The sequence below is a fragment of the Cynoglossus semilaevis genome, unplaced genomic scaffold (assembly GCF_000523025.1).
Source record: "Cynoglossus semilaevis isolate Cse_v1.0 unplaced genomic scaffold, Cse_v1.0 scaffold1382, whole genome shotgun sequence".
In the NCBI taxonomy this organism is placed as follows: Eukaryota; Metazoa; Chordata; class Actinopteri; order Pleuronectiformes; family Cynoglossidae; genus Cynoglossus; species Cynoglossus semilaevis.
This window is the reverse complement of record NW_007585126.1, coordinates 62,805-90,122: the sequence shown is the minus strand read 5'-3', so window position 1 is coordinate 90,122 and position 27,318 is coordinate 62,805. Positions and strand designations below refer to the sequence as shown.

Genomic DNA, 27,318 nt, shown 5'->3' with positions numbered 1-27,318 from the left:
GTGTAAATAAGGCTTTTTTTTTCAAATGTAAAAAAACACTTACAAATATATGAAAAATATATATAAATATAAAAACTTTTTTCTACTTAATCACTTGTGCCCAGCAAGTGTCCCTGTAAATACATAATCCTGCAGACAAATGTGTGAATGATGTCAAGCCAAGATCTGTCCCAAAGTCGACTTCAGTCAAACTGTCTCAGATGAAACTGGCTTGCTGTGTGGCTGACCATGTCTCGCAGTGCCAAAAACCCAGCAACAGCCTATAGAGAGGTTATATTTGAATTTTAGCACATATGTTCTAAATATGTGCATAACAGAACTTGTCAATTTAAATCATAGAAAGAAAATCACAATTAAAACACACTCTCACCATACCTGTGTGAGAATGAAAATAGCCAGAACTATATGGACACCTCTCTCCAGAGGCTGTATGAGAATGGCTTCATTGAAAAGCTGAAAGAGAATAAGTGGAAACTGCAGCAAGATGCTGAGCAACCAAAATCCAGCCAACTCGGGGACCTTCCAGAGACACAAACATGGAGTTAATTACATTCTCTGCATTACACTATAATGTATATGTATAACCACAGCTTTTTTCACTTGCAGTTAAAAAAATAAAATAAAAAATGCTGCAGACAATACAATCATCAGCCTTAACTTAAATTATTATTTTAAAGCAAAATACGTTTGGACTGTACATTTACCTTTTCTTGCAAGTTCCCCATATAACCAAGATAAAGTCTAATGCCCTCAAACAGAGTCATCAAGAGGAGGACAGTGACAAGGATGAACTTATAGTAGTCTGACAAGAAAGGATACTGAAAGAAAGGAAAATAATCACAATTTCTGGGTTAAACATTTATTTATTTTTATTGTAAAAATGCCAAATGCCTAAAAACGATGTTGCCCTTAAATTTCATGTCTACTGATCATTGATTATGCAATAACTTGTTGCACTCTTGATGTATAAACTCAAAGTTGTGAATATTTTAGGATTTGTGTATTATGCATTTTGGTGGTTCAACAAAAAGTGTAGGCGCAGTAAGGGAATAACGGTTGTGGAACCGTTATTCCCTTACTGCGCTTACACTTAGCTCCTGTGTCCATCATCACTTTATCCCCTTTACCTTAAAGTGCAACATGACAGTTTCACTGATCCACCACAGGGGGAAGAACCACATGTTGAAGTACAGAGACATCTGTAGAGGGAGGCTAGATAAAACCCGCTTGTCTAAAAAAAAAAACAACCAACAACAACCAACACGTCAAAAAGCATACGTTGTACAGTGAATATAAACAAACAAAACGTCACTGGAGCTTTGTTTTCTATAGTATTTTCTGACGCTAGTTGGTGCTAGCAAATGTAGCATTAAAGCTAACTTCTTTCTGTGACGTCTATAAACTACGTTTCTTACACCCAGGACATACCGTGCGACAGAACCGCATCGTTTTCCTTCGAGAAACCCCACATACGAGTCTGATCAAATAAGACATTTCGAGAAAAGCCCTCCAAACGCTTTCGTATTGTCTCTGGAAGCTCCATTCTCTGATATGCTATGGTTGCACACAACGCCCCTCTCTCCCTTTCTCTTATACCACAACGCCGTCGTCGTCTCCTTGGTTACCAAAGAAATCGCAGGTTCCAGTTAAATCATGCGTAAAACTGCCCCCTCTGAATGAACAGGAAAAACGCAAGCAAACAAGAACACAACTGACATATTTAAATATATTATAATGGAAAATAAAACATTTTTAGGTATTTCTTTAGTATCTTACTCCAGGTCTAGACACTGTATAACTATATGTGTCTTTCTTCTTAAGCATACTAATCTAAAGACACACATGATTAAGTTTGTTGCTTAATGGTTTTACAACAACACCTATCTATCCATCCATCTATCCTTATGAATAATTTACAATTATACATTTTCACAATTCCTCAACAAATAACATTTAAAAGCAATTATCACATCAATCTAAATTTGTTTATGTATAGGTTAGGAGGTGGACATGGGTGATCCAATTTTCGTAAGGATTAGAGGTTGAAAGTTAGGCTGAGAAGTTAAAAACTGCCAAGTGACCTCATCACTTTTTGTCTGCAGCCTTCATTAAACACTATAGAAATATGGACCTAGAACTACTTTATCTGTGAGCACAGGTTCAAGCTATGATGGGTGTTTACAGATATGTATACAATGCATGAATTCATGCATGCATGTAAATATACACAATAAATGTACAGTTTATTTTGAAATATTGAGGACATTCAGTGTCTACACTAACACAGGCCAATGACAGAGTACATACAGCTTGAACTTCCTCCTACTGGGCACATGCTCTGCCTCCTTCGGAGATATCGAAAGTAAACCAGGAGTGCCTTTTCAGAGAGATAATGGCTGACAGTGTGGATACGTTTGAGTGTTCCATCTGCCTACAGTTACTTCAGGATCCGGTGACGGCTGCATGTGGGCACAATTATTGTTTGGCTTGCATCAATTCCTACTGGGACAGCAACAGTAACAGAGGAAACACTTACTTGTGCCCTCAGTGTAGAGAGAGTTTCTACCCGAGGCCTACTTTGAAGAAAAACACACTTCTCTGTGACCTTTTGGAAGAATGCAAAAGGAGCACAGGTCAACGTGATACCGGTAATGGTAATGCTGCTGCTGCTGCTGCTGCTGCTGCTGCTGCTGCTGCTGCTGCTGCTGCTGCTGCTGCTGCTGCTGGGGGTACTGACACCCATGAGGAGCTTGGTTTGTCCTGTGATGTTTGCAAAGGAACAAATCAGAAAGCAAGCATGTTCTGTTGTGTGTGTTTGGTTTCTTTCTGTAACATTCATCTGCAGCCTCACTTTGAGGTGCCTCCCCTAAAAAAGCACAGTCTGATTCCAGCCTCAGCCAGAGCAAAGGAAAGCATCTGTAGCTGTCACAACAGACTTGTAGAGATCTACTGTCGAACTGACCAACAGTTCATATGCTTGATGTGTGTGATGGAGGAACACAAAGACCACAACACGGTGACAGTGGCAGCAAGACAATGTGAGATAAAGGTAAACAAGATATCCCTTTTGTGAAGTGCAATGTATTGCCTTTTGCTCATATTGATACGATAAGACGTTTAGAAAAGTTTTCTGCCCATGTTTTAACAGAGCGAACTGGATGAAACTATGCAGAGCATGAAAGAAAGAATGCTAGAGGCAGAGATGGAAATGTTTAAACTGAGCGACGCTGCAGACGACATCAGGGTGAGTGTCATTCACTGACATCACTGATATAACTGATGGACAATACAAAGCAAATATAGAGTTTATTAAACTGCAAGGCTACTAGTAAACATTTATCTAACTTCTTTGTATAAGGTGACCACAACAGCACACTTAACACAGTTTATTATGTACATCCTTTGCGTTAACCTGTTTTAAAGACAATAATATTACAATACACCTAAATTCCAGGTTTTACGCAGTCAATAAAATGCCGGTTTGAACTTGTTTCTTTCTTTATTGCGTTTGCCTTCTACCTGGAATGTGGGGTTGTTCCATAAATAATAACAATATTTTAAAGTGTTACAGAAGCTTGTAAAGGTGCGCATTATGGTTGATTGTTAGTGCTTTGTATTTTGTTCTTAGTTGTCCGGTGTTCGTTAACATTTGGGATAAAATAATCCTATCTACAGATTTGTAGTATCGAGTATCAGCGGACAGGGCAGCAAAAGTGCTTGTGATTGGTTAGAGTGGTGGGTGAGTTCGCCTGAAGAAATAGGACACACCCATAGAAGATGTTTGACTTTAGCTCAAGATTTTGACAGAAAGTTAAAAAAGAAAAACAGTTACCACTCGTCGATCATGTCGTCTACCGTGAAAAACCTCACAGTAACCTGTAACCCTCCTAAAGATAGCGACGCTTTTACAGTTGGAGACTGGGTCACTGGTGTCGTAAATCTTGAAGTGGTCAAAGAATGTCACATCGAGTCTCTGTCGATTAAATTTAAGGGAAAAGCTGAAGTTTTGTGGACCGAAAGACATGGGAACACCACCCATGTTTACCACTCCAAGGACAAGTACTTTAGTATCAAACATTTCTTTGTCCGACACCACAACAGCGAAGGTAAGTTAACGTTCACTTTAGCCTTTTGTATTTTGTGCATGAACCATACTCACGCTAGGGGTTTCAACTAGGGAATGTCACCAAATTATCAATTAATCAAGAGAGAACAAATTCTTTCTGATGTGTGCGCGCGCGTCTTTTTTAATAATTATGGCATCGATTTAGAGACCGAAAGAAATGCATGATTTTTTTGTTCAAATAGAGATAGATTGATGATTCCTAAATAAAGCATTTGATTTGTTTCAAATATTCAAGTAATTGCGATCAGCTTATATAAGACTGTGCTAAATATTCAAAACAGCAATAACATTTTACAGTTAAACGTTTCAAAAGCGCAGCATGTTTTGAGTTTATTAAAGTGGAAAATAGAATCCAGCCTTTCCAGTCCTAGCCGTAATGTTAAATTCTGAAAGTCTTTTACATAAATAACTAATGGAAACCATCTGCGCATTGCAAAAATGCACAAGCTACGATTCAAGAATTATGATTGCCATATTCAAGAACCCTAAACTGTTGTTTTATTCCAGAACACGGTGATAATGAAATACTGTTGTCAAATCAAAATGGAGAAACATGTAAGTATCATGGGTGATCATTAGAGTGATGATTGCGGGGCTTTAAAATGTATTAATACCAAGTATTCCTTGTGTTTTATAAATTGCTGATACATATGTTTTGTTCTGGGTACAGTAACCTCTGAGTTGTTGTGGTGGCCAGTATTCATGATACATTTATGTAAATACTGAAGTTAAATAATAGCAGTGTTCGCCATTGTGGCATCATAAAAGACAGGTTTCACCTTTCACTAAAGTACTAAAACTAGTACTTGTACTAGGAATAACTGAATGAACAAATCTGATAAAATTAAGATTAGACTATTATATATTTAGTTAATTTCAATTGCTTTAACAATTAAATAATGTTAATTATTTGTGAGTAGTTGGTGTTCACTAGTTTGTATTTTCAGATAGCAGCATTGTTAACCCAGGATGTCACGTCTACCCATTCACCTTCCAATTCCCTGTAATGTAAGTATTTTTTTATATAGGCATTAATTGCCTTTATCACCAAGAACAGTGGTTCTCAACCTATGGTACATGTACTACTGGTACTAGTCTAGTTGTAAAATGGGGGAGTTTTGTTCACTACTTTAGTTACAAAATAAATAAATAAGAGGGTCATAACATGTCAAATACACTGCAGTCATTGCTCCAAAGTGTAGAGACAGGGGTGAGCAAAAATGAATCAAGCATCTGTGTGTGTGTGTGTGTGTGTGTGTGTGTGTGTGTGTGTATGGGTTTCAGCTCTCCTAATTCTGCAACTTTATTTCTGAGAAATATGTGGTATTTCATGAATGTAACTGCTGGACTTCTCTTTGTGTTTCAGGGATATGCCACGTTCATTTAAGGGCTCTGTTGGTAAAATTGTGTACCTGCTGGAAGCCAAACTGAGCAGATCAATGAGGATTCCCAAAAAAGATAAAACTAAAATCAGCTACGTTCCAAGAGCAGATTTCAGCTGCATTCCTGAACTCATGGTTGGTGTTACATGAAACATCCCTGTCATTCCAAAGGAGGGAATGTCCCATATTTTGGGTTAGCTTACTCAATATTGACACCCTTAGTCTTAGCAAGTTTAGACAAGTGGCAAATTTTAGGGAAATTATGAAGCATTAGCTTACATTATGTAGTGGAACATTTTTAACTCACACCATGAAACGAGATGCTGTTGCTTAGGACAAGGTAATGGTAACATGTTGCTGATGGCAGAGAAAACCATAACTTGGAATTCACTTTGTAAAAATTTACATCTGTCCTAAGTCTACAAGATAGAGATAAAGTAGAATAATATTCCTACTTGAGGACCACTGATTTCTGCTTTAAATGATTAAAGTCTACTAAATATAACCACATCAGAAAAAACAGTCCTCTCAGTATATTACAATAATTTCAATGATTACATTTCAGATACCACAGCACGAGTCCAAAGATAAGAAAATGAAATTTTTCAGCTCGGGTACAGTCGCCATGGATGTAGATATTGAAAAGTCGGGTTTCTTCCAAGGTGAGTGTCCAAACAGACTGTTATGTTTTTTCTTTGAGTATCATGAAAACTCATACTTGTTCATCTTATCTCAGGAGAAGGAATAAAGGTTATTGCCCACATTCAGAACAATTCTTCCCGTGAGATCAAACCAAAGTTCTGTGTGTACTCAAAACACAGTTTCTTTGCTGAGGGACGCCGCCGGTTGAACACCAAAGACCTCGTGAAAGAAGTTGGAGAGCCAATACCTCCCTCTGCCAAAACAATGGTCACAAGGATCATCACAATTCCACATGATATGGAACCATCGATCCTTGACTGTAAAATTCTCAAAGTAGAGCACAGGCTCAGGGTAAGCAGTCTCTGCATTATCACTTGTATTTTTAACACAGTGCTTGTCACCAGTCATTTCCATATATTAATCCACATATTAATGTTTTTTGTGATTGCACAACTGTTTGTGGCTCAAGCTCTATGCACCAATTATGTTTTTAACAAATCTAAAAATGTTTTAAATTAAAACAAATGAAAGATATTTTCACAGGTCTACCTGGATGTGAAGTATGCTTCAGACCCAGAGATCAAATTTCCCATAGTCATACTACCAGTCACTCAGGTTCCCGGTGAGGCTCCGCCACCTCCTGCTGCTGCCGCTGCTTCTGCTGCTGGTTTGCAGTCCAGATCCCTGAATACTCCGTATTGGAATCCACAGCCAACATCCTGGGGGATTGCCCAACCATCAGCACCAGCAGTGTCTCAACCCAATGATCCTCCTCCTCCTCCCTACGAAGCATATGGAATGTACCCTTCTTTAATGGATTTTAACAATTAGTCTCACATTAGTCTGAACTGAGGAATTAAATACATTAACTGATGCATTTTATACTTTTTTGTTGTTTTAGGCAATCTACATCTTAGGATACCACAACCTTTTATGCCTTTTATATTCATATGAACTGTAAACCTATGTACTTAAAATGTAAAACACATTCATTTTGTGATGATCCATATGGTCCATAATATTTCTGTCTAAGAGATTCTATTGTTTTCTAGAGTAAACCATTGTCTTGATGATAATTTACTGAATTTCCATTGAATTTAAGTTTTTGCAGGCCAGTCTGTTAATTTGAATATATTTTGAGGACCTGCTTGTAGCGTCTTAACGTACTAGCTACTTTACAGAACTGGAAAAAAATCCTCACTTGTTTTGTTTACATGCCGTATTTTAAATACTTATATGTCTTCTGTTTTATCAAGTTTAAAGAAATGTCTTCTGTTTTGTGTTGTTTTTTAACAAGAGAGCTCAACCATATCACCATCAACTCATATGAAGCTAGTATTTTAACAGATACATACTTTGAGGTATTTGTTTAGAAAAAGTCAAAAAGTTCAACCTCTGCATTGGTCTTTGGTATTTTAAATTTTGTGAAAAACGTTTTTTTTTTTTTTAAAGAAAAATAATGTAAGCTAATAATGTAAAAATTGCATGATGCCAAAAATATGCCATCTGGTTTTGGTGCGTTGCTCAGGAAGCTAATTGTTCTGGTTCTTTTTCAATGCATGACATTAATAAATAAGAAGTAAACAGTTTAGAAACCTTGACAAGAAATATTAATAGTAATATATAGTAGAATTAAATGAGTCAAAAACCAACCGTTGAGAAGAGAATTCACTCATATGTCTTATATCAGTGATCCCCAACAGATGTGGTGCAACACTGGTGTATCAGAGTTCACTTAATTTGTCTGAAAACATACTTATTTACAGCAAATAATTTGTCTTTGACAGGCAGGGCAGATTACGCTCTTACACCAGGTGGCAGGTAATGGCTATTTAGCAAAAAGTAACTCAGCGCTGTGGAAGATTTTTCTGTATGTCAACTAAATAGGCCCCAAGTTTCAGACTGAGTGGGTCAATTGTGAGGGAGTGGAACACCATTGAATTTATTAGATATACTGGGACATTTTTGTTTTCTAGCACTGTCTTCTATCACCTTATTTGTGTCTACCTAGGATGCTGCATGGGAGGCAAGTAATGAATTTGAGCAACTCTGTGAGGAATTCCTTCACTCAGTTATCAGCTCTATGAAGTTAAGATGTGCTGAAATGAGGGGAAAAGTACAGGAAGCAGAGAAAGCTGGAGTGGACTGGATTGATGACCACCTCAGAAAACGGCAGCGTGAAGTGTGGACACTGAAGAAGAGACAAGATAAAATCAATCACCTGGCTCTTATTAAGGATCCAATACAGTTCATTCAAGTAAGTACACGCTTGTAAAGTGATGCATTACCTCAAAATGGGAAATAAATGTGTTTGTATTTTTGATTTATTTTAATTTTTTTTGTATTTTTTGTTTCTGTGCAGGAGTTTCAGAGGTCTGACCTGGAGTCCCCAAAACACTTACATGGAAGTCTTGACCAGCTGCCACAGTTTGTTGCTGCTCAGGAGGATAAAATAAAAAATCTCTCCAACAATGAAAAGACAGACATATATGTCTGTTCTAAAAAATACCTATGTAAGTGTAGCAACTTTTCATTTCTAAATCATTTCTGTAGATGAATTAAAGCTCTTGAATTTGTTTTTGGTTTCTTTTTCAGTGTTAAAAAGTCCCAGGCTGCCACAGATAATAATATCAAGGACTAAACCTTTGGCCACATGTAAGAGTAAGCATAATGTTGGGTCATGTTGACTCACAGAGAAAATTTGGGAATGGAGCTCATTGATTATTTTTGTCTCTTCCTTACAGACACTGATGTGGAGATGGATCCCAACACAGTGGGTTCATGTCTTTGTTTGTCTGACAATAACAAAGAGATATTCTTCCATGGAAATCCCCAGACTCATCCTTATCACCAAGACAGATTCACCTTTTATCCCCAGGCTCTTTGTATGAAGGGCCTGGAGGGAAACCACTACTGGGAGGTGGAGTGGGATGGTGGAGTTGTTGAGGTGGCTGTGGCATACAAAGGGATAAACAGACAAGGCTCAGGGAATGATTGCTGCTTTGGCCACAATCACATGTCCTGGAAATTGAAATGCTCTTCCTCCGGCTGCACCTTTTGGCACAATAGTCTCCATAAAGGTAATCTTTGTCCAGTGAAATCCTGCAGGGTGGGCATACATCTAGACTTTAAAGCAGGTATGCTTGCTTTCTACAGTGTCACCGACAGGTTGATTTTGCTGCACAAAACCCAAACCACCTTCACTGAACCAGTCTATCCTGGGTTTTCGGTTGATTTAGGTGCTACACTGAAAATATGCAACATCTAACCCACTAGTGCTTGCACATTACATCACATTGGAGGGATGTAAAATAACATTTTTGTAAAAGGTGATTAAGTGGCAATATGTGCATAAAAATCACCCAGCAAACCCTTAAATGAATGGGACTGATTTAAATTAATTTAAGACAGAATTAATTTAAGGCACAAAACACCTTTACGGAGAACGCTTCAAGCGTACTGCATCCTACAGCACAAAGTGACCTTCGACTGATTTTTTTGAACGCTGGAGCATTATACTGCAATTCTTTTGCTGATATAGGAAATTTTATTTCCGCCTTACCCATTTTCTGGTGGTATGCTGACAAGATATATATTCAAGGGACTTTGGAAGATACATTGGATGACTCTTATTATGACAAATCTATGTTGGTACTATTTAAACTTCTTTAATCACATAAATGTGATCTAATAACTTTGTACCTAACCCAATTTCCAGTCATTTCTTCAGATTAAATTATGATTTATAATTTACATGGTTGTAATTGAATCAAAGGGCAAATAAAGCTCAACATTTAAAAAAATATATCTTTATTTTTCTATACTTGTCAAGATAATATATAACAATGTACAATGCATTAAATGTATTTACACTATTCTTCACTATACTTCAGTTTAAAATTTCCCACAGTGTACATATTGAAAAAGTGCAGTGCCAGCACTGCCAAGAATTATTAACTGAATTAGGGAGGGTCATAGATCAGAGTCAACCGAGGTGATTGTGTAGGAGCAGTCCAGAGTGTCATAGTATCGCAGACGGGATTTGTAATGTAGCAGCTTCTCGTTCAAAGGGCTGATGGTCAGAGCTTTGCCCTGGACGCTCAGATCCATGTACCTGCGTAACAACAGAATGACAAAAAAGATACACTTAGAGGTAGGACACGGTAGAATTGTTTGTCTTTTGGTTGCGTTCTTGTATTGATGACATTCTTGGTTAGTTTGCTTTTATTTCACTCTCTTCCTTTGCCTTCTTTACTGTACAGTCACCCTTTCTGGAATCTTCCATTATTTTTTTCTGCCTGGTAGTTCTATCTCTGTTGAACCTTTTCAGACATATATTTCAGAACATGTTTAAATCTCTCTACTTGCCTCTACAACTTAATCTCTCATTCAGCTCATCCCAACATACTACTCCTCATTACTCCCATCTCCAAACTTTGGTAGGAGTAACTGAAAATATTCAACTTTTTAACCTCAACAGGAGGTCTCAGTAAAACCTTATACACCCTCACCTTCCATCCACTCCTTGCATCTCCACCTAGCAATTTTTCCTTTACTGTTCCACACATCTGTATTCTGCTCTAGTCCCTCATTCATAAGTTGTTTAAAATACCAAATAGAAAGTCCACCACTTACTTTGCTTGGCATAGCTATCAGGACTTGGTATCAGCAACAACTGCTATAATAATAATAATAATAATAATAATAATAATAATAATAATAATAATAATAATAATAATGTACCTGTGGGATACATGCCAAAACAGTAGGCTATTTATGGCCATCAATAAAGCCAGGAGAAAGAAAAACCTCTCCAGATTCCCATCATGCAATGTGCTTGGGTAGAAATTACCTGGAGTCAAATACAACAGATCATATTTCAAACAAGCTTCCACCGTATCTCATCATGATAATGGCGTTAAATTATTTTAATTTAAGATGTGATGTAGTAAGTAATGTATTTTTGTTTACCTCTTGAGAGAAAGTATGCAAGTTGAACAATAAAGGCACCTAGAAAACAGCCCCCACCATAAGACAGGGTGAGGAAGTGCAGAGAGATACCCCTTATGTGGCTGGGAGTCAGCTGGAAAGATATGAGGGAACCTGGAAGTGAAAAAAAAAGGTTTGATTTGGTGATATTATTTGTTATGACAGAGGGCACAGAAGACTGAGGAACTACTCTGAACTTAAGGACATTAAATCAGGTCAGTTTAGGTTGTCACTCACAAGCAGGTGTAACCAATGCCTCTGCCAAACCAAGCAGGATGTACTGTGGTGCCAGCTGGAAACACGGCATGGCTGAGACTTGCAATACTCTCCCAGAAAGAGTTTGTTCCACCAGAGGGTAGGTCTTCCTCTGGAGTTCAGACACGCCTGCCACCAGAACTGACAGAGTGGCACACACATGGCCGAGAGCTGAAAGGGGAGGATGGACAAGGTGGGGTGAGAGGCTCTGGAATGAAGGAGGATTGCGATTACAGGTGGAAAATTGGAGGATGAGACGGTGAATAAAAAGCAAAAAAGTTTATAAATAAAATGTAAAATGTTTATTTAATGCTACTGCAAATTGAGCTTCACATTGCTTGAATTTTCTATTTACTCTAATGTTAAAAAAACCCTACAAAAAGGCAACAAAAGACAAATATGTTATAGAAAATCCTGCCAAACATTTAAATGTTTGGCAGGATTCATTGAATCATTGAATTTAATCATTTAGAATCATTGAATTTAAATTCAATGATTCTAAAATGTTATTTTACTGTCAAGTGAATGTATTTTCCCTGACTTGTGCATGTGTAAAAACTCACTAATGACTTTAGCAGGAGCCAGCGGAGTCTTTTCCACAGAAAGGAAGCAGGTGGTGACGCACTCCATGAGCGGAGCTAGGAGCAGCAGAGGAAGGATGCTGATCACGTTCATTGCTCCGATGGGCAACAGCAGGTCATTGAGGTGAAGGTTGGAGTTCATTGTCTGTATGTAGTAACCTGAGGGAATCTGTGGAATACATTCTCCTTATTTTCTTTTTCTTTATAATAAACTGATAAAACCGTTTATCTATAATGAATGTACCTGTGTGATGCAAACTCTGTACAACAGTTGAAGCCCATAAAGAGGAAAAAGCTTTGCCAGGACTTTGACATTCTCCACATGCGTCTCACTGTACCGACCACCATTGTTCTCTTTGGCCCGGTCCAACCAGGACGTAACATCTCCGCTCAGGTGCCTGTAGTGGAGGCAGCACATCTTGAAAGAGTTGAGGAAGACTCCAAGTGTGGTCAGCAAAGATCCACCTGTGATGGAAACACCATAACTTATTATCTTATTAACTTATCTTTCTGAGTGAGAGATTCATTTCTCTATTTTTTCACTGAGAACATTACCTTTCTTGGGTTTGTAGGTGAGTTTATTGCGCATCATATGTATGGCAATGAGAGCCAGCAAAACAGAGGTGAAAGGGATAAGGAAGCCTAGATTTTTGGCCACAGACTGCTGGATATAAGCAATACCCAAAAAAACAACGGTGGAATTCAGGTTTACCAACCAGTAGAACCTAAATGTAAAAAATAAAATTTAGACAGTTTAAAAATGATATTTTTAAACACAAAATAGTAAATAATCTTTTTTTTCATGATCTCAAAATTATATGATACATACGTTTAAAACATGAACTGAACTGAAACTTTGTAAACTGAATAACAAAACCATAGCTACCAGTTGAAAAAGGACAAAAGTCGGTGCTGGTTGTAGCCCTGGAGACTGTAGGCGCCCAATGGGCACAGGATAGCCCGAATGCCCCCGATCCCCAATGCGGCAGCCAGGAGCCCAACGTAGAACAAGATCTGCTGCTCATGAGGTTCTAGTTGGTGTGTCATGTGATGAGTGTCGATGTAGAAATCTTCAAAAGGAAATGCCACCACAGGCAGCATCGCTGTACCTAGAGTGTACGAAGACAAATATGTTACAGAATACTACAACACAAGTGAAGAAAAAACTCCACTGACAATTTTATGGTACTCCTTATTGAAAATATATAGTCAGTCATGTCCAGTCTGATGATGAAGTCTGTGCTGGCTGATGTTTCTGATACAAAGCTTCAAATTATATTTAAAAAGAACACATTTGACATGTTAGAAAGGCATTTATCCACTCCTATCAGCACTACAATCAGTAACCAAAACTTTTTGCCACAAAAAAACACAATTATTTTTAAATAATAAAATTAAATATATTGGATGTTGGTGCTGAATGAACAATTCTATGAACAGTTTTTACTGAGATCAGCATTTACAGATTATTTTATTCACATATGGTTCTTCCTTAATTTGTTTGGATCTGCATTTTATTTCTGTTGTTGTCTGAAATATTTTAAAATACTAACACCACGAATACATAACATCCAGGGCTATTCAATGGACACAACGAGCAAACATTTGAAATTATTAAAAGTTTTAGGACAATAAAAAAATAAATAAGGTCTTTACACTCACACTAAAACAAGAGAGAATACGTGAACAATATCTATTATCACTTCATCTATGTACCTGTGTTATTTTATGTCATTAAATATAACTTTTTTTGTAATATAGTTGACTTAACTTATACTATTAAACCATACTATCCAGTTTAAAATGTATACAGTATATTAAATTCAAATTGCATCTTACCGAAGAAATGAAGGGCAGCACATAGATACAGTACTTTGGTCTGTCCCAGACAGGTTTCTGCAAACCACCCCACCAGAACAGGTGTCAGGGTGCTGGCTCCAATAAAGCACAGGTTGACCGTTGCAGCCAGGAAGTTATCATAGCCCAGCTTCACAGTGCAGAAAAGAATCGTGTTACAAACAATCCCAAAGAAAGCAAATCTCTCACAGAGCTCCACAAGCAGCACACAGATGATAACTTGGAACTTTTTGCGGGACTTCCAGGGCTGTCCAGAGTCTTGAAGAGGAGTGTGGGACACCCGTCTCAGATGGGCCCTGCCTTTTGGCATTCTTTGAAGATCTCCTGTCTTCATAACACCTGACTAGAAGGCTGGTCGCTGAGCTTTCTGGAGTCAGTATCGGACTCTGCAGATCTTTGAATGGAAAGAGTTATTCCTCAAGGGTAGATTAGCTGAAGGTAAAAAGCAGGAATCTCTCACTCTGCTGTGACTTTGGAACTGCGGACGTGTAGAATCATACACAACAACCTCCATTCTGCACGTGCTTGTCGCCTCAAATCTTTCTGGTCATGATTTTAGTCAGAACCTGTCTGCCTTACAAAGACATGACACGTATACAAATCAGAATCAAGGAGGTGTGATAGACGGAGTCATTTAGAGAGCAGCCCAGAAATATTTCTATAATTAACAATCAGATATGGACATAAAAGGGTTTTTCCAGAATTACTTTAATTTTCCTTAAAGACCCAACATTTCATTTAAAGAAAATTCTAAGACATTCTCAGTGTCTTAATGGTTCCTTCAACCAAATGTAGCTGTAGCTGAAATGAGGAGTTTTATGGGCATGGGCTCTTAAAAACAACAACATCAACACTAAACTCAACAAAATTATAATTTATGTTGCAGGTAGTTACAGACATTTACAAAATGTAACACCTCTGTGTGGAAGCAGCCCCTCGCTGTAGCATCTCATTTTGTCTCTCCTGCTGGTAATTAGACTCATGATGTTAAGTGAGGTTGGGTGTGTGGGCAGGTTATCTTCAAGTAGGCCAATGCTGCCACAAAACACTTAAATACAGAAGGCAGTAAACTGTGTTCAGCACGGTGTAAGAGGACAACTTAGGGCCTAGGCAATCACTGAATATATTAACACAGAGCCTCTACTTAACCTTTACAAATATTGTGTGAAATTATACAAAGTTTAAATTTTTAATTTGAGCAATTTGTGGTGAATTCTGTATGTACATAGTTCTACCAAAGTAAGGACAATTTACCCAAAAGTGCCCTGGGATTAGATGGACCCCGACCTCGTGTCCCCCCCCCACACACACTTTTTCTTTCTCCTTTTGCGTGTTAAATTGAATGTCAAATAGATTTCTTAAATGAAGCTTTTTAGTTTAATGCTTTTCTAGGGAGCATATGTTCTAGGGGCAATGTGTTTCTGTGTTACGTGTATCTTATATTGTATTCCCCCTCCCCCTCTATCTATATTTATATTGTTTTGTAATATGCGTCTATTAAACATAATATTCAACCAGAAATGATCATATAACCAAGATAAAGAAGCAACACGTCCAAGGGTGACGTAATAAAGCGTTCTACATCTCCATGGTTTCAGTCACAGCCAAGCGTGGGTACGCGTTGCATGATGGGAACTGAGGTAGAAACAAAACAACAGAACACTTCACCAGACACGCAAAACATAGTGTTGAGTGGCGTTATTTGTTTACATATGCTCAGGTGACACGCTAACGGAAAACGCGGTGTCGGAAACAAGTAAGTTTCTCTTTTTTTCAGTTTCTTCTACGTTGTTTTACGCGCCACATATCTAACTTAAGCTAGCATTAGCACTGGGTTGCTAACGTGCTCGTAGAACAGATTTCTATGCTGTGTTTAAGGAAGTTTCAAAGCTTCGTTTTTTTTTCAAAAACTTAAAATCAAATTCCAGTGTTTTTGTAGTTAATCGTCATGTATCGTTTGTCTTTTGTAAATCTGAACAAACCTGAGAGATGATTTTATGTACTGAAACGCAAGTAAATATTGTGCACCGTTGTTAGGACTCTATATCACAGCGCTTGTAACAGGCCCTTAACACTGATTATCCGATTATCTAAAATATGATATCTGTTTTACAAAGAATGCAGAAATTTATGAAGAAATAAAAAATATATATTGGTCACCACATGCGATTGACAGCTACACCATATTTCTAATTCAACATCATAAAACCGACGCACACTGTGTGATATGTTACAAAAAGGTGGAATCGTACAAAACAGCCCGTTTGAAGTCAACGTTAACAATTAATGAGGTCACAGTAAATGTGTCAAGTTTGTAATTTATCTGCTAAAACATAATACAATGTCCACAGAAGGGCCGGTGTTTGGTGGGTCTTTTGTTACTCTTTGGCACAGTTTTTTTTTTACTTTTTGATGGAACTTTGTATTAAGTATTCAGTATTTATTATAATATTGTTATTTGAGAAATTGTATTTTGCTTTTCTATATTTATTTGTTGTATGTTACTGAATTACATCCCTTTCATCACATCCCATGTTATGTCTAAATCATTGATCGTTTTTTGACAGACAACGGCTAGCAATGTCTGTAGACAGGATGCCGGTCTGTCCTGCATTGGCATCAGAAGGCTTCAGCTCGACCCCTATCAAGAGCAGCCAAAAGAAAGATTTGCGCAGACTGTCAGAGGATGGAGTGGTATCTGAGGATGAAGACACATTCTCTCTACTTTCCCCCATCTATCATGACAGTTATGAGAGTAGCGAAGAAGAGGAACTGAAGCTCAACCACGATGAGCCAACCTCACCCAGACTGAGTGACAACTCAAAACTCAACGTTTCTTCTGTGAGGTACCTGTGCAGCTATGACTAAGTCTGTTACATGTTTATACAAGAGATGTTCTAAAATTATCAATGTGCTTTGCATTCAGGTGTGAATTACCAAAAGCACCTTCAGAGCAGATGTACAGTGAAGCTGTGCAGCCTTTTGCCCTGCTTCCGCTGAGTCCATGGGAAGAGTGGCTAGTAAACAAAAGTAAAGAGCACAGAAACAATATGGAAAAAAAAGCAGAACAGGCAAGTTGGTTTTATTAGTAAAGTTTGATGTGGATATAACATCATGAACTGTTTCTCACCCCATGTTTTGATAATTGTCATCACACATTAAGTTCAAATTTTACCCCTTATGAAATAGGAACTCTTGCAGATTGAAAAGAAAAAGCAACAAGAAAGGGAGCGGAAACAAAAACAGATCATCATGGAAGAAAAGATCCAAGAATGGCTAAATATGAAAAGAGAAATGGTAAAAACGATCAGAGATTATGAGACAACTGTTCAATTACATGTTGGTTGTGTTTTTTGCTTACAAAATACTCTGATTATTTCTTCCAAAACTAGGAGAAGCGGGATCTGCAGGAGAAGCAGGAAAAAGAAGAGGAAAAACAGAAACAGTTGCGAAAACAGAAAGAGATCAAGCAGAAGTCCCAACAAAAATACAAAGACTGGCTGCAGAAGAAGAACCAAGAAAAGGCAGAAAGAGAAAAGAAAGAAAAGGTAGAGCAAATACTTGTTTTTCTTCCTTAAAAAAATAAATGTAACAGTAATGACAGACCAACAGGACTGTGATGATGGCATTTTAAAGGAGATAGTGGCCCTGAAGGAGGAGCAGGAGAAGGAGCGATGCAGATTGGCAGAGGAGAGTTTTAAAGAATGGCTGGAGAAAGCCAATGAAAAAAGCAAGTCAGTTCCCAAATCACCCTCCTGCTCAACAAGTAAGTGTACATTACTTTAAGCTCTTAAAATTGAACAGATATTGTTAGAATTTGTCACTTAAGCCTACAGTTAAGGAAAGTAATTTATAAACTAGGTCAATATTTTTAAAAATAAATTTTAAGGTGTTTGTGTACGGGGGGAAAAAGTTTAGAAACTGTTTTTGTTGAATGCTTATTATGTTTTATTTCCCTTCCCTGTAGTGTAACAAAATCAATAATGAATGATGCTGTACTAATGTGTGTTTGGATATGCTGGAAAACAAAAAAAAAAGTTTTTACAAAACAGTTAAAAATTGAATAAAGAACACAGTATTTAAATGGATTCTAATAGTAAAGCCTAAAATCAACTCTTTGGTTAGTTTCCTGGTTAATTAAAATCAAAGCTTTGATGCTTTGCTTGTTCCTTTGTCCTCCAGGTCCTTATGACAAATTCTATCCTTCGCCCAGCTTCTACAATCCCATTCCATGGAAACCAGTCTACGTCCCTCCCCAGGATCTATCTCCAAAGAATTTCCCTGGCAGTAAAGCTCAAAAACAAAGAAAAAAACTTTAACTGTCAACTGTCAACTGACTCATAACGTGCTCAACAGCACATGACTCACAGACAGAGCACTGTGGATATCTCTCTGTTTTTTTTACTGTCACATGCACTCACCTTAAATGTCCTGCTAGCTAGTACTGTGTATAGTGACACATTTGGGAGCATTTCCTGCATTAATTGAGTTTTAATTCTGGATGTTAGGATTTACAGATCTGGATGTACATACACTAAGTTCCTCTGACTTTATAAGATTGTCCAGCATATCTGATACCCTGGCTCATTTTTGAATGATGTAGATTGAATGAAATTCAAATAATAACTAAATATTTTACGAACATTTTTGTTTTTCCTATTTGTCTCCATTACTAATTGTTGAACAGAACCTCTGGCACATACCAAACACCACAAAGCAAGCTGCTTGTGGCCAGAGCCCAAGATAGACCCGTCTGGTCAAGAGCTTGTCACACTCACACATTGTTCTGTGTCCAGCTGTGCCTTGTTCTTTTGTGGGACGAGATGACGCAAGGAAATAAGTGAGGGGGTGGAGAGAGAAAAAAGTCTAAGGAATCAGATTCAAACTGGCACACTCGGTCTCTGTTAGCATCGCTGAGGTAGATGAATGAAGCCCAAGGTAGAGTGATGTTTATTACACTTCAGCCTTCTGTCGTTTTATATGTGTGTTTTTTTTAACTGCCTGTTTGACTTTGTTTTGTTTTCTGCTGTGGAATGTGTTGACAGTACTCAGTGAAGGGGCCAATAATGTGAAGGCTGATTATCTTGGGTGCTTTTAAACACACACAGTTAAGTCCTGGGCTTCAGGGGTTGTCATTATAGAACAAGACCTCAGGTGTTTACATCAGCGCTATTTAAACTGTAGGTGTGGCTTAAACTCTTTGTTTTGTTGTATTTGTTCACTGAGTAAAACTGCAACAGGACTTGAGCATGTCTTTGAAATAAGCCTGCAGTCCTGTAGTTGTGTATTTACAATCGGGTTTGCATCTGCAATATTCACCTCACATTGGTTGAATGAATTATGTCACATTTCCAGTTACTGTGCCTCCATCAGGTACGGTGAATTACTACGGGCTGAGAAGGAAATACATATACCAGGATGCAGCTGAGCAGATGGGCGGGCAGTTGGAGATCACGCCTATGGAGACAGGTAGGAGGCGGGTCTTAAAATTTCCCAGAATAAAAGTGTCAGATATAGAGGGCAGAACAGGTAAGAGTCTAAAGGGCAGTGCAGACAAGTCTAGTCTTCAGGAGTGTGTCCTACAGTGAGACGTAGACATGGAAACGAAAACAGGTCCCAAAGAGAGAAGAGTTTTTGGATGCTGAACTTCATCTGCAGTTCACGGAGTATTGAATTGAATAACTGTCTTTTTGGAGAATGCTGGATTTTGAATCATACAACTTTAATTGTTAGTCCTACTGAGAAACACAGGGACTTTCATCACAGCTGGTTAGTGTGGTTAATAAGGATGTGACGGCAGTGACTGTAAAAAAGACTCACTTGTTATTGACATACTAGGAAAGAACAGGTTCAGACATCAAGGTCTTGAATCCAGTGGTTCAGTGTCAGTGTGTGTGTGTTTGTGTGTTTCTTCCCATCACGATGCAGTCTGCTGGGCCGGAGATCGAAGACTCCTTTGACTTTCTTTTTAAAATCATCCTAATTGGAGACTCAGATGTTGGGAAGACCTGCGTGGTCCAGAGATTCAAGTCTGACATTTTCATTGAAAAGCAACAAAACACTATTGGTGTTGACTTCACAGTCCGGACCCTGGACATTGATGGCAAGAAAGTGAAGGTAGTTGTTTTTTATTTATTTATTTTGTGTGTGTAAATTTCATAATCATGAGTTCTTCAATAACCAAACAAAGTTACACCTAAGCCCATATGTTACCTAAGAAACAGTTTTTAAGATGTGTGTGTCATGTCTTAAAAATGACTAATACTTTTTTTTACTGCTTTTCCAGTAAGTATTTTTCCATCAAAGAAATGAGTAGAATCTGACTGCCACTTAATAAAAACACTGTCTTTGTCTGTTAGCTTTCTGGGTGTGTTTACTTGTTGCTAATTAATTCTAATTAATTCATGCTTATGTGTGTGTTTAAATTCCGATAAAAAAGAATGTTTGAGGAAACTGGTCATTAAAGTGCTTTATTTTACTACGTCTGTTACGTTTGGATTGTTAGCCTAACCCTAACCCTAACTTTTGCTGATTGGTTATGTTTTTCTGGACTTTCCCAGATGCAGGTTTGGGACACAGCAGGACAAGAACGTTTCCGCACCATAACTCAGAGCTACTACCGCAGTGCCCATGGTGCCATGGTCACTTATGACATCACACGTCGATCCACGTTTGAGTCTGTTCCCCACTGGATCAGGGAGGTGGAACAATATGGAGCTGCGAGTGTTGTACTCATACTCATAGGTAGGTAATGAAGAGTAAACCCAATAAGTTAGAGTGATTAATTGTCACTGCACATCACTGCACACAACAAAGTGTGACCTCTGCTTTTAATCCATCACCTTAGTGAGCAGGGGCCAGTTCAAGCTGAGCGCCTGGGGTGCATTGTGTAAGGATTGTGCCACGTCAGTGGTGCCAGGCTGGTGAACCTGTGACTTTCCAGACATAAGTCTGCTTCCTTAGCCAGCAATCCACCACTATCCCTGTTATACTATGCCTGGGACAGAACATAAGACTGTGTTAACAACAACTCTGCTGTTTACATTGTGGAAAAAATCTTGGCTATTACTGAAGCAGCGTTATGTTCAATGTTTTAAATAACCTCAAAGGTAACAATTAAGGCAGAATTGTGCTGGCCAGAGTGATACTACAGGTTTTCCCTTACAGTTTAGTATTTCTAAAAACTGACCTGATGACTCTTAATTTGTTTAGGAGTTCTTTTTTGTTGTTTTTACAATTACTGTATGCCCTGGGTTAGAAATCACCAGAGGTTCATCAGAGGTTGGTAGAGTCCTGTTATTAAATACACAAAAGCTAGACCTCATGTCAGCTTGTTATGTAGTTTGTAGATTTTTTTTAATTCTCAAACAAATATGTTGAGTTAGTTGTCAACTATTTGCGAGAGGATTATTTTTATTATCTGAAGATAATATCAGTTTGCAAAGAATGTAATTATTGAAATATTTCATGTTAAAAAAGTTATTGTATTTTAAAGACATTTCAAATTTAGTGTTTTTACAATTTCAGTTCTTAACTATATTTCTAGCAGTAAATATAAATATACATTATATTGGCAGTTTTTTTCTCAAATGTTTTCTTTTCCTGCAGGAAACAAGTCAGACCTGGTAGAGGACAGAAAAGTGTTGTTCGAGGAAGCCTGCACTTTGGCTGAAAACAACAGCGTCCTGGCTGCTTTGGAAACTTCAGCCAAGGAGGCTCAGAATGTGGAAGCTGCCTTCAACCTCATGGCCCGAGAGCTGCTGGCACGCAATGGCATGACCATCGTGGACGAGTCCCCTCAAGATCAATCACAGTTCATGTTGCGCAACAGTTCTCACCCAATCCACGGTTTTTCATCTGCTGATAAAAAGTGTGGGTGCTGAGCTAGTGTAAGTAAGACATCACAAGGAACACTGAAGTGGGTGTGTGTTTGAAGAGGGGCTGGGGAGGGGCGTCAGTTTCTCTATGAGGCAATAGACGGTATTTAAATAAAAGAAATTTAATTTTATGGCGTTTAAATTTTAGTATTTATGCAGCGTTAGACATCATAAGGAATTACCGATTCCTGCCACAGTAATCCAAAACTACACAATCTGATGACGATGATTCCAGTAATTAAACTAACTCAGGCAGCAGACAGTGTACATTATCAGAACTGGAAATACAAAATTTGGTAAGTTTTTACCTACAACTGCAGCTTCCTTACATTTATTATGTAAATAATAACAAAACAACAAATAAAACAGGCAAGAAGAAAATGTAACTATTATTTATATACAGTAGTTGAATATTTTGTCGTTCATACATTTCTGCACAATTCAAAAACAACAATTCAATTTTCATTGCTTTAAAGTGTATTGTAAATTTGACTTAAAAGTCAAAAGTTGAACTTGACAGCATTAGTGGTTTCCTGCCTGCCAAAGCTTAAAAACAAACTGAAGCCGAAACACGTGATGGTAATACAAACAGCAGAACCACAAAAAAACCCTTTCAGGGACATACAGTATATTTTTTTTTAAGACAGGATGGTCTGGTTAGACTAGACTATTGTGAAAATGTTCTCATTTATCTGGGCAAAAGTGCTGCTGTCAGCAGAATTGTGATTCTGGTGAGAATTTCTACATTAGTCCTTATGTGACATGATGGTGAACTTAGCACCACGCCATGAAAAGCTTAGTTAAAATAAATGTACCATAGGTTTTTGTCAATCATTATTCAACATGTCACAGCTGTTAGAATTCATGTTTGCATAAAAACATCAAATAAACAGCAGCATCACTGTCTGAAAGACACTGACATGCATGACCATTTTTTCTGCTGCTACTCTCCAGTAGATGTTAATGAAACAGCCATCTTTTTACCATTTTTTTTTTTGCAACGTATTCTATGGCACTTAAAAAAACCTAAAAAAACTAGCCTTAGTAGCAGAGGTATCTGCATTGTTACCCAGAGTGCGTTACTCCAATGGCCAACCTTCCTGTTGGAACACCATCTCCACAGCCTCCTTTACATCTTGCACCACAAAGGACGGCTGTGTGAGGCTTGGGTCAAAATGGAAGTCGCGGTGGCCGTGGAAGATCTGCTGCTCGGTGACGGTCTGTGTCGTGTCTGACAGCAGCTCCTCCTGGTCTCTGCTGTACACTCCTGTGCACACCAGGATGGAGTGGCACTTCTCTGGGAGTTCTTCCTCTGACCCAAACACAGCAGAGGCTCCACCCGGCTCTGCTGAGAGCCGTTCACTGTTATCGGCTTCTGTCAAGGAGTGAGTTCTGACTACACCACCTCTGCCACTCTTAGCCTTTTTTCCCTTGGCACCGTGAGAAGCCTGGAGGTAGTGGTTGTAGAGGTTGGCGCCATAAATGTCAGCCATTGGATTATCACTACAGACAGATAAACACGGCAACAACATAAGAGATTTCAGTTAAAGCCAAAAACGTTATGTTTAAAATTGTAAGCGAATTTGCCTCTCACCCAATAGCATACAGCCTCTTCACAGGTGTGGTCCAGCCCAGTTTTTCAGCTTGCTGCCTGATCAGCAGTTCAGCGTAGTTGTATGTCACCACACTGGGTTTACCAATCAGAGCCTCGTACTTGAGCTCATGGCCAGTTATCTTCTTGTATAAGCTTTCCAAGCACACCACGAACATACCATGACCAAACCTGGGAGTACATGTACAGATTGTTGAAAAAAAAAAATCATGGTGAAGACAAGATTTTCCCTTATCAGTTGTGTTTTATTTTGTTTGTATCTACTTTGAATACATTTATTTGGTCGCATGGTTTTGATTTGATTTAGTTCTTGTGATTTTTGTAGTGCCTTGGGGACTCTTGAAAGTTACTGAAAAATGAAAAATACAATTTAAATGAATAATTATATAATATTCCTACAAAAATGACTTTAATGTCAATATTATTTTTGAATGCTTGGTGTTCAAATAATCAAAAAAGTCTTTAGGTCCAGGTACGTTGACTAAAGTTGGCCAAGTTGTGTGAAATGCAAAAACACAATATTTTAAATTTATACCACCCTGTCATCACTCAAGTTCGTTCTTCAGAGTATTTTCTACGTGAATAACTGACATCTCTCCTCATGAGTTAAGAAATTTTATATAATCTTAACAGGGATTTATTCACAGCTGAAATCCCAAGAATGAACCATTTCAATCTTAAACACGGTTCCTGGTATTTAGAGGTCATCTGGTGTACCTGGGATTCTTAGCCTCAGCCATCCACAGCAGGTCCATGTTACAGGCTAAGACTGGGATGTGAGGGTACTGTGCTGAACTCCAGGTGCTGCCTGGATTCCCATTTGTTAAAAGGACATCGGTGATAAGCTGGAGGTTGGTCTCCCATCTAATTGGCTCACCAAATAAGATGACAGCTGTAAGTATAGCCATTATTAATTAAAATGTAAACTATGGTTAAATTGTTAAGCCCAGAGGTCCACAACCCATTTTGTGCCACAGGTTTCATATCAGACAACAGTGTCACTGATTGACCTTTGAGGTGTTTGCAGTAAACACAGTAGTAATAATAATTTAATCAGTGTTACATATGATGCAGTGTGGGCCTGGACAGTGACCAGAACTTAAAGTACTCTCAGTAACGACTGTTAAATGCAGCATTTCAAGTCCAAGGATAATATTCTCCCAGTGTTACAAATGCTAAGAAAATGTGTTTGTTTTTAACCATTTCTGTTTATGTTTTGTAAAGTATCACATGACTAAGACTAAATAAATTCTATTCTGTGCAGCGTAGTACTAAATGACCCACAGACCAATACTGGTCCAAGGCGCAGTCGTTGGGGACCTCTGGTTTATTATTATTACTTGTGATAGTGCCAGTGAACATTTACCATCTATAGGTGGTAAGGCTTTGGTTGGTGGAATCTGGAAGACAGCAAATAACAATTACATACTTATGTTTGGCTGAACAGAAACTTTAAAAATAAAACTTACACTTCCTTTGGGTCTTCTGTTGTGATCCACGACGTCCAGTACAGGATATGCTTCTCTGAGCTTATCTATTGTCACCACATTCTGGAAACCCAGACTGAATGTTGGAGAGTTAAAGTCAACACTGGAGGAGCTACAATGTGTACAAAGGGATGGCTAACATTGACCTGCTAATGTTAATATTTTTATGTGACTACAATTATTCAATACTTGCTTTACAATAATTGCTACTGTTTGGTATTTGTGGCTGTCTCCTCCATAGTGGGCTCTGTGGTGTCTTGATACTTGTGCTTTGTCTTGAAGTAACAAAAATATTCATTTTTATAATATTCCTGTTCCATTTAGCATCTCTGTCTTAGCACCTATATTCCAAACAAATTCTGGTCATATATCCCTAGGAACAGTGAAGAATTTCTTTCAACTATTCCAAGCGTCCACCACCATCCCAGTCTCATGCCCTTTTACAGGAAATATGGAAAAATAAAACTAATAACTAAATAGTAAAACAAAATGTCTAGTGTCAAAACATTGGTTCCTTTAAACTTATAAAAGTTGAAATGAGAGGTAAAGCCTAACTATGTTAGTCAGGAGGCAAAGGTCAAAGAAGAACAAACACTGATAACAATGTTAAACATATACAAAAACCACAGAGAGTGAATTCCACATGTTAAAGGCCAACAGCCAGAGTTTGCCGTTTAAGACAGGATACTTGTGAGCGACCTCCTCCACAGGACCTTGACCTGAAACCAGCACACACATTTTGTGGAACTGGGTGAACATACGCAAAGGACTGTGGGATAGCACCACCTGGTCTGGAGAAACCTGAGATAAACAGAGGTCAGGAAATTATCCTACACTCAGGAAAAAAATGTCTGAAGTGGTGTTCAGGTTACCTCCACTTCAAGGAGATGCGAGAGATGTTCAGCTTTCGTCTGCCTCATACAGTTTCCTGCGTTGGTGACAAACACCACAGGAACTTTGTATTTCCCACTGCTGTCCACCAGATTCCTAAAGCACTGCTTGGCAGCAGGGATTGGTGTTCTCCCCCGCACCAGAACCCCATCAATGTCAAACAGGAGCCCAAAGGAGCTGGAGATCTGAGAATGGACCTGCATCATAAGGAAGTGAAATGAACCGTGAAAAAAATGTGGAAGGATTATCTTAGCTAGAAAAATACAACCCTATTATATATATAGATAGATAGATAGATAGATACTGTAGAAAAGCTTCTTACTGTACTGAGAACTAGGTTTTTTGGTATGGTCACATTTACACATCATGGCAGATTATTTAATGTTATTTTTCTTATATAATTAGAAATATATTTCAAACATTGGATCTGTGTGGCATTCTCTTGACTGACAACTTCCCACATGATGCTTCGTAAACTTGTCGCAGGCCAAGTTTTTGTCTATGAGATGCAATATATTGTGTGATGTATGTGTTATATGCAACGACAGCTAGCACAGTTAAATCTTGGGGTTTGACGTGGCCCAGTTTATTGCATCAACTTATTTTTATTTATACAGCCCCTCATTATTTAAGTTTTCTAGAATAGATCTCAAAGTTAAATATATTGGTGTCATTCATTTATGCTGCAAACACAAAGCATGTAGGTTTGATGGCATCACCGACTCACATGGCTTTTACTTCCTGAGATGTAACTGTCAAAATGTTTTGCAGCTCCTTCACATCTTGACCTCAGCAGGGGCCATCCTGTTCTCAAACTCATGACTCTTTGCATTTTCCTAGGAATCGCTCGGAGATGAGAAACCGGTGAAAAGCGACAATACAGCACCGCTGCGGCCTCGGTGTTTGCGTTGACGTCAACTGGAAAGAAAGCTCATGATATCTTGTCATAAAGGTCAGTACCACAGTCCATACTCCGTTGAACAACCGACACTGAACAACACCGACACTGCAGCGCCGAACAACACCACGAACGCATGCGCAAAACACGACGACGTATTCATAATCGGATATGACGTTTGTAATCGTCTCTTAATATTCCCTTTCCTTTAACCTTTAATGTTTTATTTCTTCATTAAATTATAAATTGGTATGACATATTCTTATTGTTGTTTCCAATAATTATATCCAATATAGGAATCCTATATATTAATGCTTAGTTCGATTTTTACGTTCAAGACAATAGACAATTATTTTATATTTGAGAAAAAAAACAAGATGCTATTATTTCCACTATATCCAGAAGGGTGAGGATACTTACAGTAAATACAAGTACAATAATTTCGCCGCCAGATATCGTTAATTATGAGTCTGTAGACTATACCGGGCACTGTAAACGTAAAATAAATTAAAATTGTGTAAGCATGCGTGGTTATTTCACCGATAAGACATAACGAACGAATACAATTACATTTGTCCATGAAGATTCTCAGTCATCCAGGTCAAGTTAAAAAAGTTCTGTTAGGTAATGTCCAGTGCATTTTCTAAAAGAAGACGTTTCACCTCTAATCCAAGAGGCTTCTTCAGTTCTAACTGGTGGTGGGGAGTACAGCAAATACATT

At 38.2% G+C, this 27,318-nt stretch overlaps 7 protein-coding genes across 13 annotated transcripts; 4 read left to right on the top strand and 3 right to left on the bottom strand.

Annotated features, from left to right (window-relative positions):
• Position 1: 1 nt before the first annotated feature.
• tmem17 (transmembrane protein 17) lies at positions 2 to 1,683 on the bottom strand. Its single transcript, XM_008337502.3, has 5 exons — positions 1,429 to 1,683; positions 1,128 to 1,231; positions 705 to 818; positions 376 to 519; positions 2 to 260 (listed from the first exon to the last, which is right to left on the bottom strand). The coding sequence occupies exons 1-5, from the start codon at positions 1,541 to 1,543 to the stop codon at positions 183 to 185; spliced, it is 555 nt and encodes a 184-aa protein (XP_008335724.1). The 5' UTR covers positions 1,544 to 1,683; the 3' UTR covers positions 2 to 182.
• Positions 1,684 to 2,315: 632 nt separating this feature from the next.
• Positions 2,316 to 9,953, top strand: LOC103398786 (tripartite motif-containing protein 47-like). Of its 5 annotated transcripts, none has more exons than XM_025053795.1 (7): positions 2,317 to 2,654; positions 2,706 to 3,049; positions 3,149 to 3,244; positions 8,162 to 8,407; positions 8,513 to 8,663; positions 8,746 to 8,805; positions 8,895 to 9,953. In XM_025053795.1, the coding sequence occupies exons 1-7, from the start codon at positions 2,393 to 2,395 to the stop codon at positions 9,416 to 9,418; spliced, it is 1,683 nt and encodes a 560-aa protein (XP_024909563.1). In that variant the 5' UTR covers positions 2,317 to 2,392; the 3' UTR covers positions 9,419 to 9,953. The 5 variants fall into 5 exon arrangements, with proteins under 5 accessions (XP_016886393.2, XP_024909563.1, XP_024909562.1 ...); XM_025053794.1 differs by having other exon boundaries at positions 2,700 to 3,049; XM_025053792.1 differs by having other exon boundaries at positions 2,685 to 3,049.
• On the top strand, positions 3,270 to 7,650 carry LOC103398770 (arrestin domain-containing protein 3-like). 2 transcript variants are annotated; one of them, XM_008337501.3, is made up of 7 exons: positions 3,270 to 4,106; positions 4,634 to 4,681; positions 5,074 to 5,134; positions 5,493 to 5,643; positions 6,074 to 6,170; positions 6,245 to 6,501; positions 6,694 to 7,650. In XM_008337501.3, the coding sequence occupies exons 1-7, from the start codon at positions 3,845 to 3,847 to the stop codon at positions 6,979 to 6,981; spliced, it is 1,164 nt and encodes a 387-aa protein (XP_008335723.1). In that variant the 5' UTR covers positions 3,270 to 3,844; the 3' UTR covers positions 6,982 to 7,650. The 2 variants fall into 2 exon arrangements, with proteins under 2 accessions (XP_008335723.1, XP_024909564.1); XM_025053796.1 differs by having other exon boundaries at positions 6,682 to 7,650.
• slc15a5 (solute carrier family 15 member 5) lies at positions 9,660 to 15,331 on the bottom strand. Its single transcript, XM_025053812.1, has 9 exons — positions 13,815 to 15,331; positions 12,862 to 13,084; positions 12,500 to 12,700; positions 12,220 to 12,460; positions 11,902 to 12,144; positions 11,377 to 11,659; positions 11,122 to 11,253; positions 10,894 to 11,002; positions 9,660 to 10,264 (listed from the first exon to the last, which is right to left on the bottom strand). Exons 1-9 carry the CDS (start codon positions 14,164 to 14,166, stop codon positions 10,123 to 10,125), a joined length of 1,926 nt encoding a protein of 641 aa, XP_024909580.1. The 5' UTR covers positions 14,167 to 15,331; the 3' UTR covers positions 9,660 to 10,122.
• Positions 15,332 to 15,437: 106 nt separating this feature from the next.
• Positions 15,438 to 18,476, top strand: ccdc34 (coiled-coil domain containing 34). Of its 2 annotated transcripts, none has more exons than XM_025053797.1 (7): positions 15,438 to 15,588; positions 16,400 to 16,678; positions 16,759 to 16,903; positions 17,022 to 17,129; positions 17,225 to 17,380; positions 17,445 to 17,598; positions 18,015 to 18,476. In XM_025053797.1, exons 2-7 carry the CDS (start codon positions 16,413 to 16,415, stop codon positions 18,149 to 18,151), a joined length of 966 nt encoding a protein of 321 aa, XP_024909565.1. In that variant the 5' UTR covers positions 15,438 to 15,588; positions 16,400 to 16,412; the 3' UTR covers positions 18,152 to 18,476. The 2 variants fall into 2 exon arrangements, with proteins under 2 accessions (XP_024909565.1, XP_024909567.1); XM_025053799.1 differs by having other exon boundaries at positions 17,469 to 17,598; positions 18,015 to 18,469.
• Positions 18,477 to 18,645: 169 nt separating this feature from the next.
• Positions 18,646 to 21,838, top strand: LOC103398769 (ras-related protein Rab-19-like). The gene is made up of 5 exons (XM_017030902.2): positions 18,646 to 18,770; positions 19,206 to 19,301; positions 19,761 to 19,949; positions 20,393 to 20,576; positions 21,441 to 21,838. The coding sequence occupies exons 2-5, from the start codon at positions 19,251 to 19,253 to the stop codon at positions 21,713 to 21,715; spliced, it is 699 nt and encodes a 232-aa protein (XP_016886391.1). The 5' UTR covers positions 18,646 to 18,770; positions 19,206 to 19,250; the 3' UTR covers positions 21,716 to 21,838.
• Positions 21,839 to 22,085: 247 nt separating this feature from the next.
• Positions 22,086 to 26,745, bottom strand: hdhd5 (haloacid dehalogenase like hydrolase domain containing 5). The gene is made up of 8 exons (XM_008337493.3): positions 26,427 to 26,745; positions 25,681 to 25,896; positions 25,497 to 25,609; positions 24,791 to 24,884; positions 24,688 to 24,721; positions 24,039 to 24,213; positions 23,304 to 23,492; positions 22,086 to 23,212 (listed from the first exon to the last, which is right to left on the bottom strand). The coding sequence occupies exons 1-8, from the start codon at positions 26,529 to 26,531 to the stop codon at positions 22,789 to 22,791; spliced, it is 1,350 nt and encodes a 449-aa protein (XP_008335715.1). The 5' UTR covers positions 26,532 to 26,745; the 3' UTR covers positions 22,086 to 22,788.
• Between the last annotated feature and the right edge of the window lie 573 nt (positions 26,746 to 27,318).

Coding starts and splice junctions, on each gene's coding strand:
- tmem17 (XM_008337502.3), bottom strand. CDS start 1,543: ATGGAGCTTCCAGAGACAATACGAAAGCGTTTGGAGGGCTTTTCTCGA. Junction 819..1,127: donor CTGTCATGTTGCACTTTAAG/GTAAAGGGGATA, acceptor CCTTTCTTTCAG/TATCCTTTCTTGTCAGACTA. Junction 520..704: donor TGGGGAACTTGCAAGAAAAG/GTAAATGTACAG, acceptor TGTCTCTGGAAG/GTCCCCGAGTTGGCTGGATT.
- LOC103398786 (XM_017030904.2), top strand. CDS start 2,393: ATGGCTGACAGTGTGGATACGTTTGAGTGTTCCATCTGCCTACAGTTA. Junction 3,245..8,161: donor ACGCTGCAGACGACATCAGG/GTGAGTGTCATT, acceptor GTGTCTACCTAG/GATGCTGCATGGGAGGCAAG. Junction 8,408..8,512: donor ATCCAATACAGTTCATTCAA/GTAAGTACACGC, acceptor GTTTCTGTGCAG/GAGTTTCAGAGGTCTGACCT.
- LOC103398770 (XM_025053796.1), top strand. CDS start 3,845: ATGTCGTCTACCGTGAAAAACCTCACAGTAACCTGTAACCCTCCTAAA. Junction 5,135..5,492: donor ACCTTCCAATTCCCTGTAAT/GTAAGTATTTTT, acceptor TTTGTGTTTCAG/GGATATGCCACGTTCATTTA. Junction 6,502..6,681: donor AAGTAGAGCACAGGCTCAGG/GTAAGCAGTCTC, acceptor AACAAATGAAAG/ATATTTTCACAGGTCTACCT.
- slc15a5 (XM_025053812.1), bottom strand. CDS start 14,166: ATGAAGACAGGAGATCTTCAAAGAATGCCAAAAGGCAGGGCCCATCTG. Junction 11,660..11,901: donor ATTCACTTGACAGTAAAATA/ACATTTTAGAAT, acceptor TTTTTGCTTTTT/ATTCACCGTCTCATCCTCCA. Junction 11,254..11,376: donor GGCATTGGTTACACCTGCTT/GTGAGTGACAAC, acceptor TTTCACTTCCAG/GTTCCCTCATATCTTTCCAG.
- ccdc34 (XM_025053797.1), top strand. CDS start 16,413: ATGTCTGTAGACAGGATGCCGGTCTGTCCTGCATTGGCATCAGAAGGC. Junction 16,904..17,021: donor TGGAAAAAAAAGCAGAACAG/GCAAGTTGGTTT, acceptor CTTATGAAATAG/GAACTCTTGCAGATTGAAAA. Junction 17,130..17,224: donor TAAATATGAAAAGAGAAATG/GTAAAAACGATC, acceptor TTCCAAAACTAG/GAGAAGCGGGATCTGCAGGA.
- LOC103398769 (XM_017030902.2), top strand. CDS start 19,251: ATGCAGCTGAGCAGATGGGCGGGCAGTTGGAGATCACGCCTATGGAGA. Junction 19,302..19,760: donor GATCACGCCTATGGAGACAG/GTAGGAGGCGGG, acceptor ATCACGATGCAG/TCTGCTGGGCCGGAGATCGA. Junction 20,577..21,440: donor TGTTGTACTCATACTCATAG/GTAGGTAATGAA, acceptor CTTTTCCTGCAG/GAAACAAGTCAGACCTGGTA.
- hdhd5 (XM_008337493.3), bottom strand. CDS start 26,531: ATGCAAAGAGTCATGAGTTTGAGAACAGGATGGCCCCTGCTGAGGTCA. Junction 25,897..26,426: donor TCTCAGGAAGTAAAAGCCAT/GTGAGTCGGTGA, acceptor CTTATGATGCAG/GTCCATTCTCAGATCTCCAG. Junction 23,213..23,303: donor AAGAGGCTGTATGCTATTGG/GTGAGAGGCAAA, acceptor ATCTGTCTGTAG/TGATAATCCAATGGCTGACA.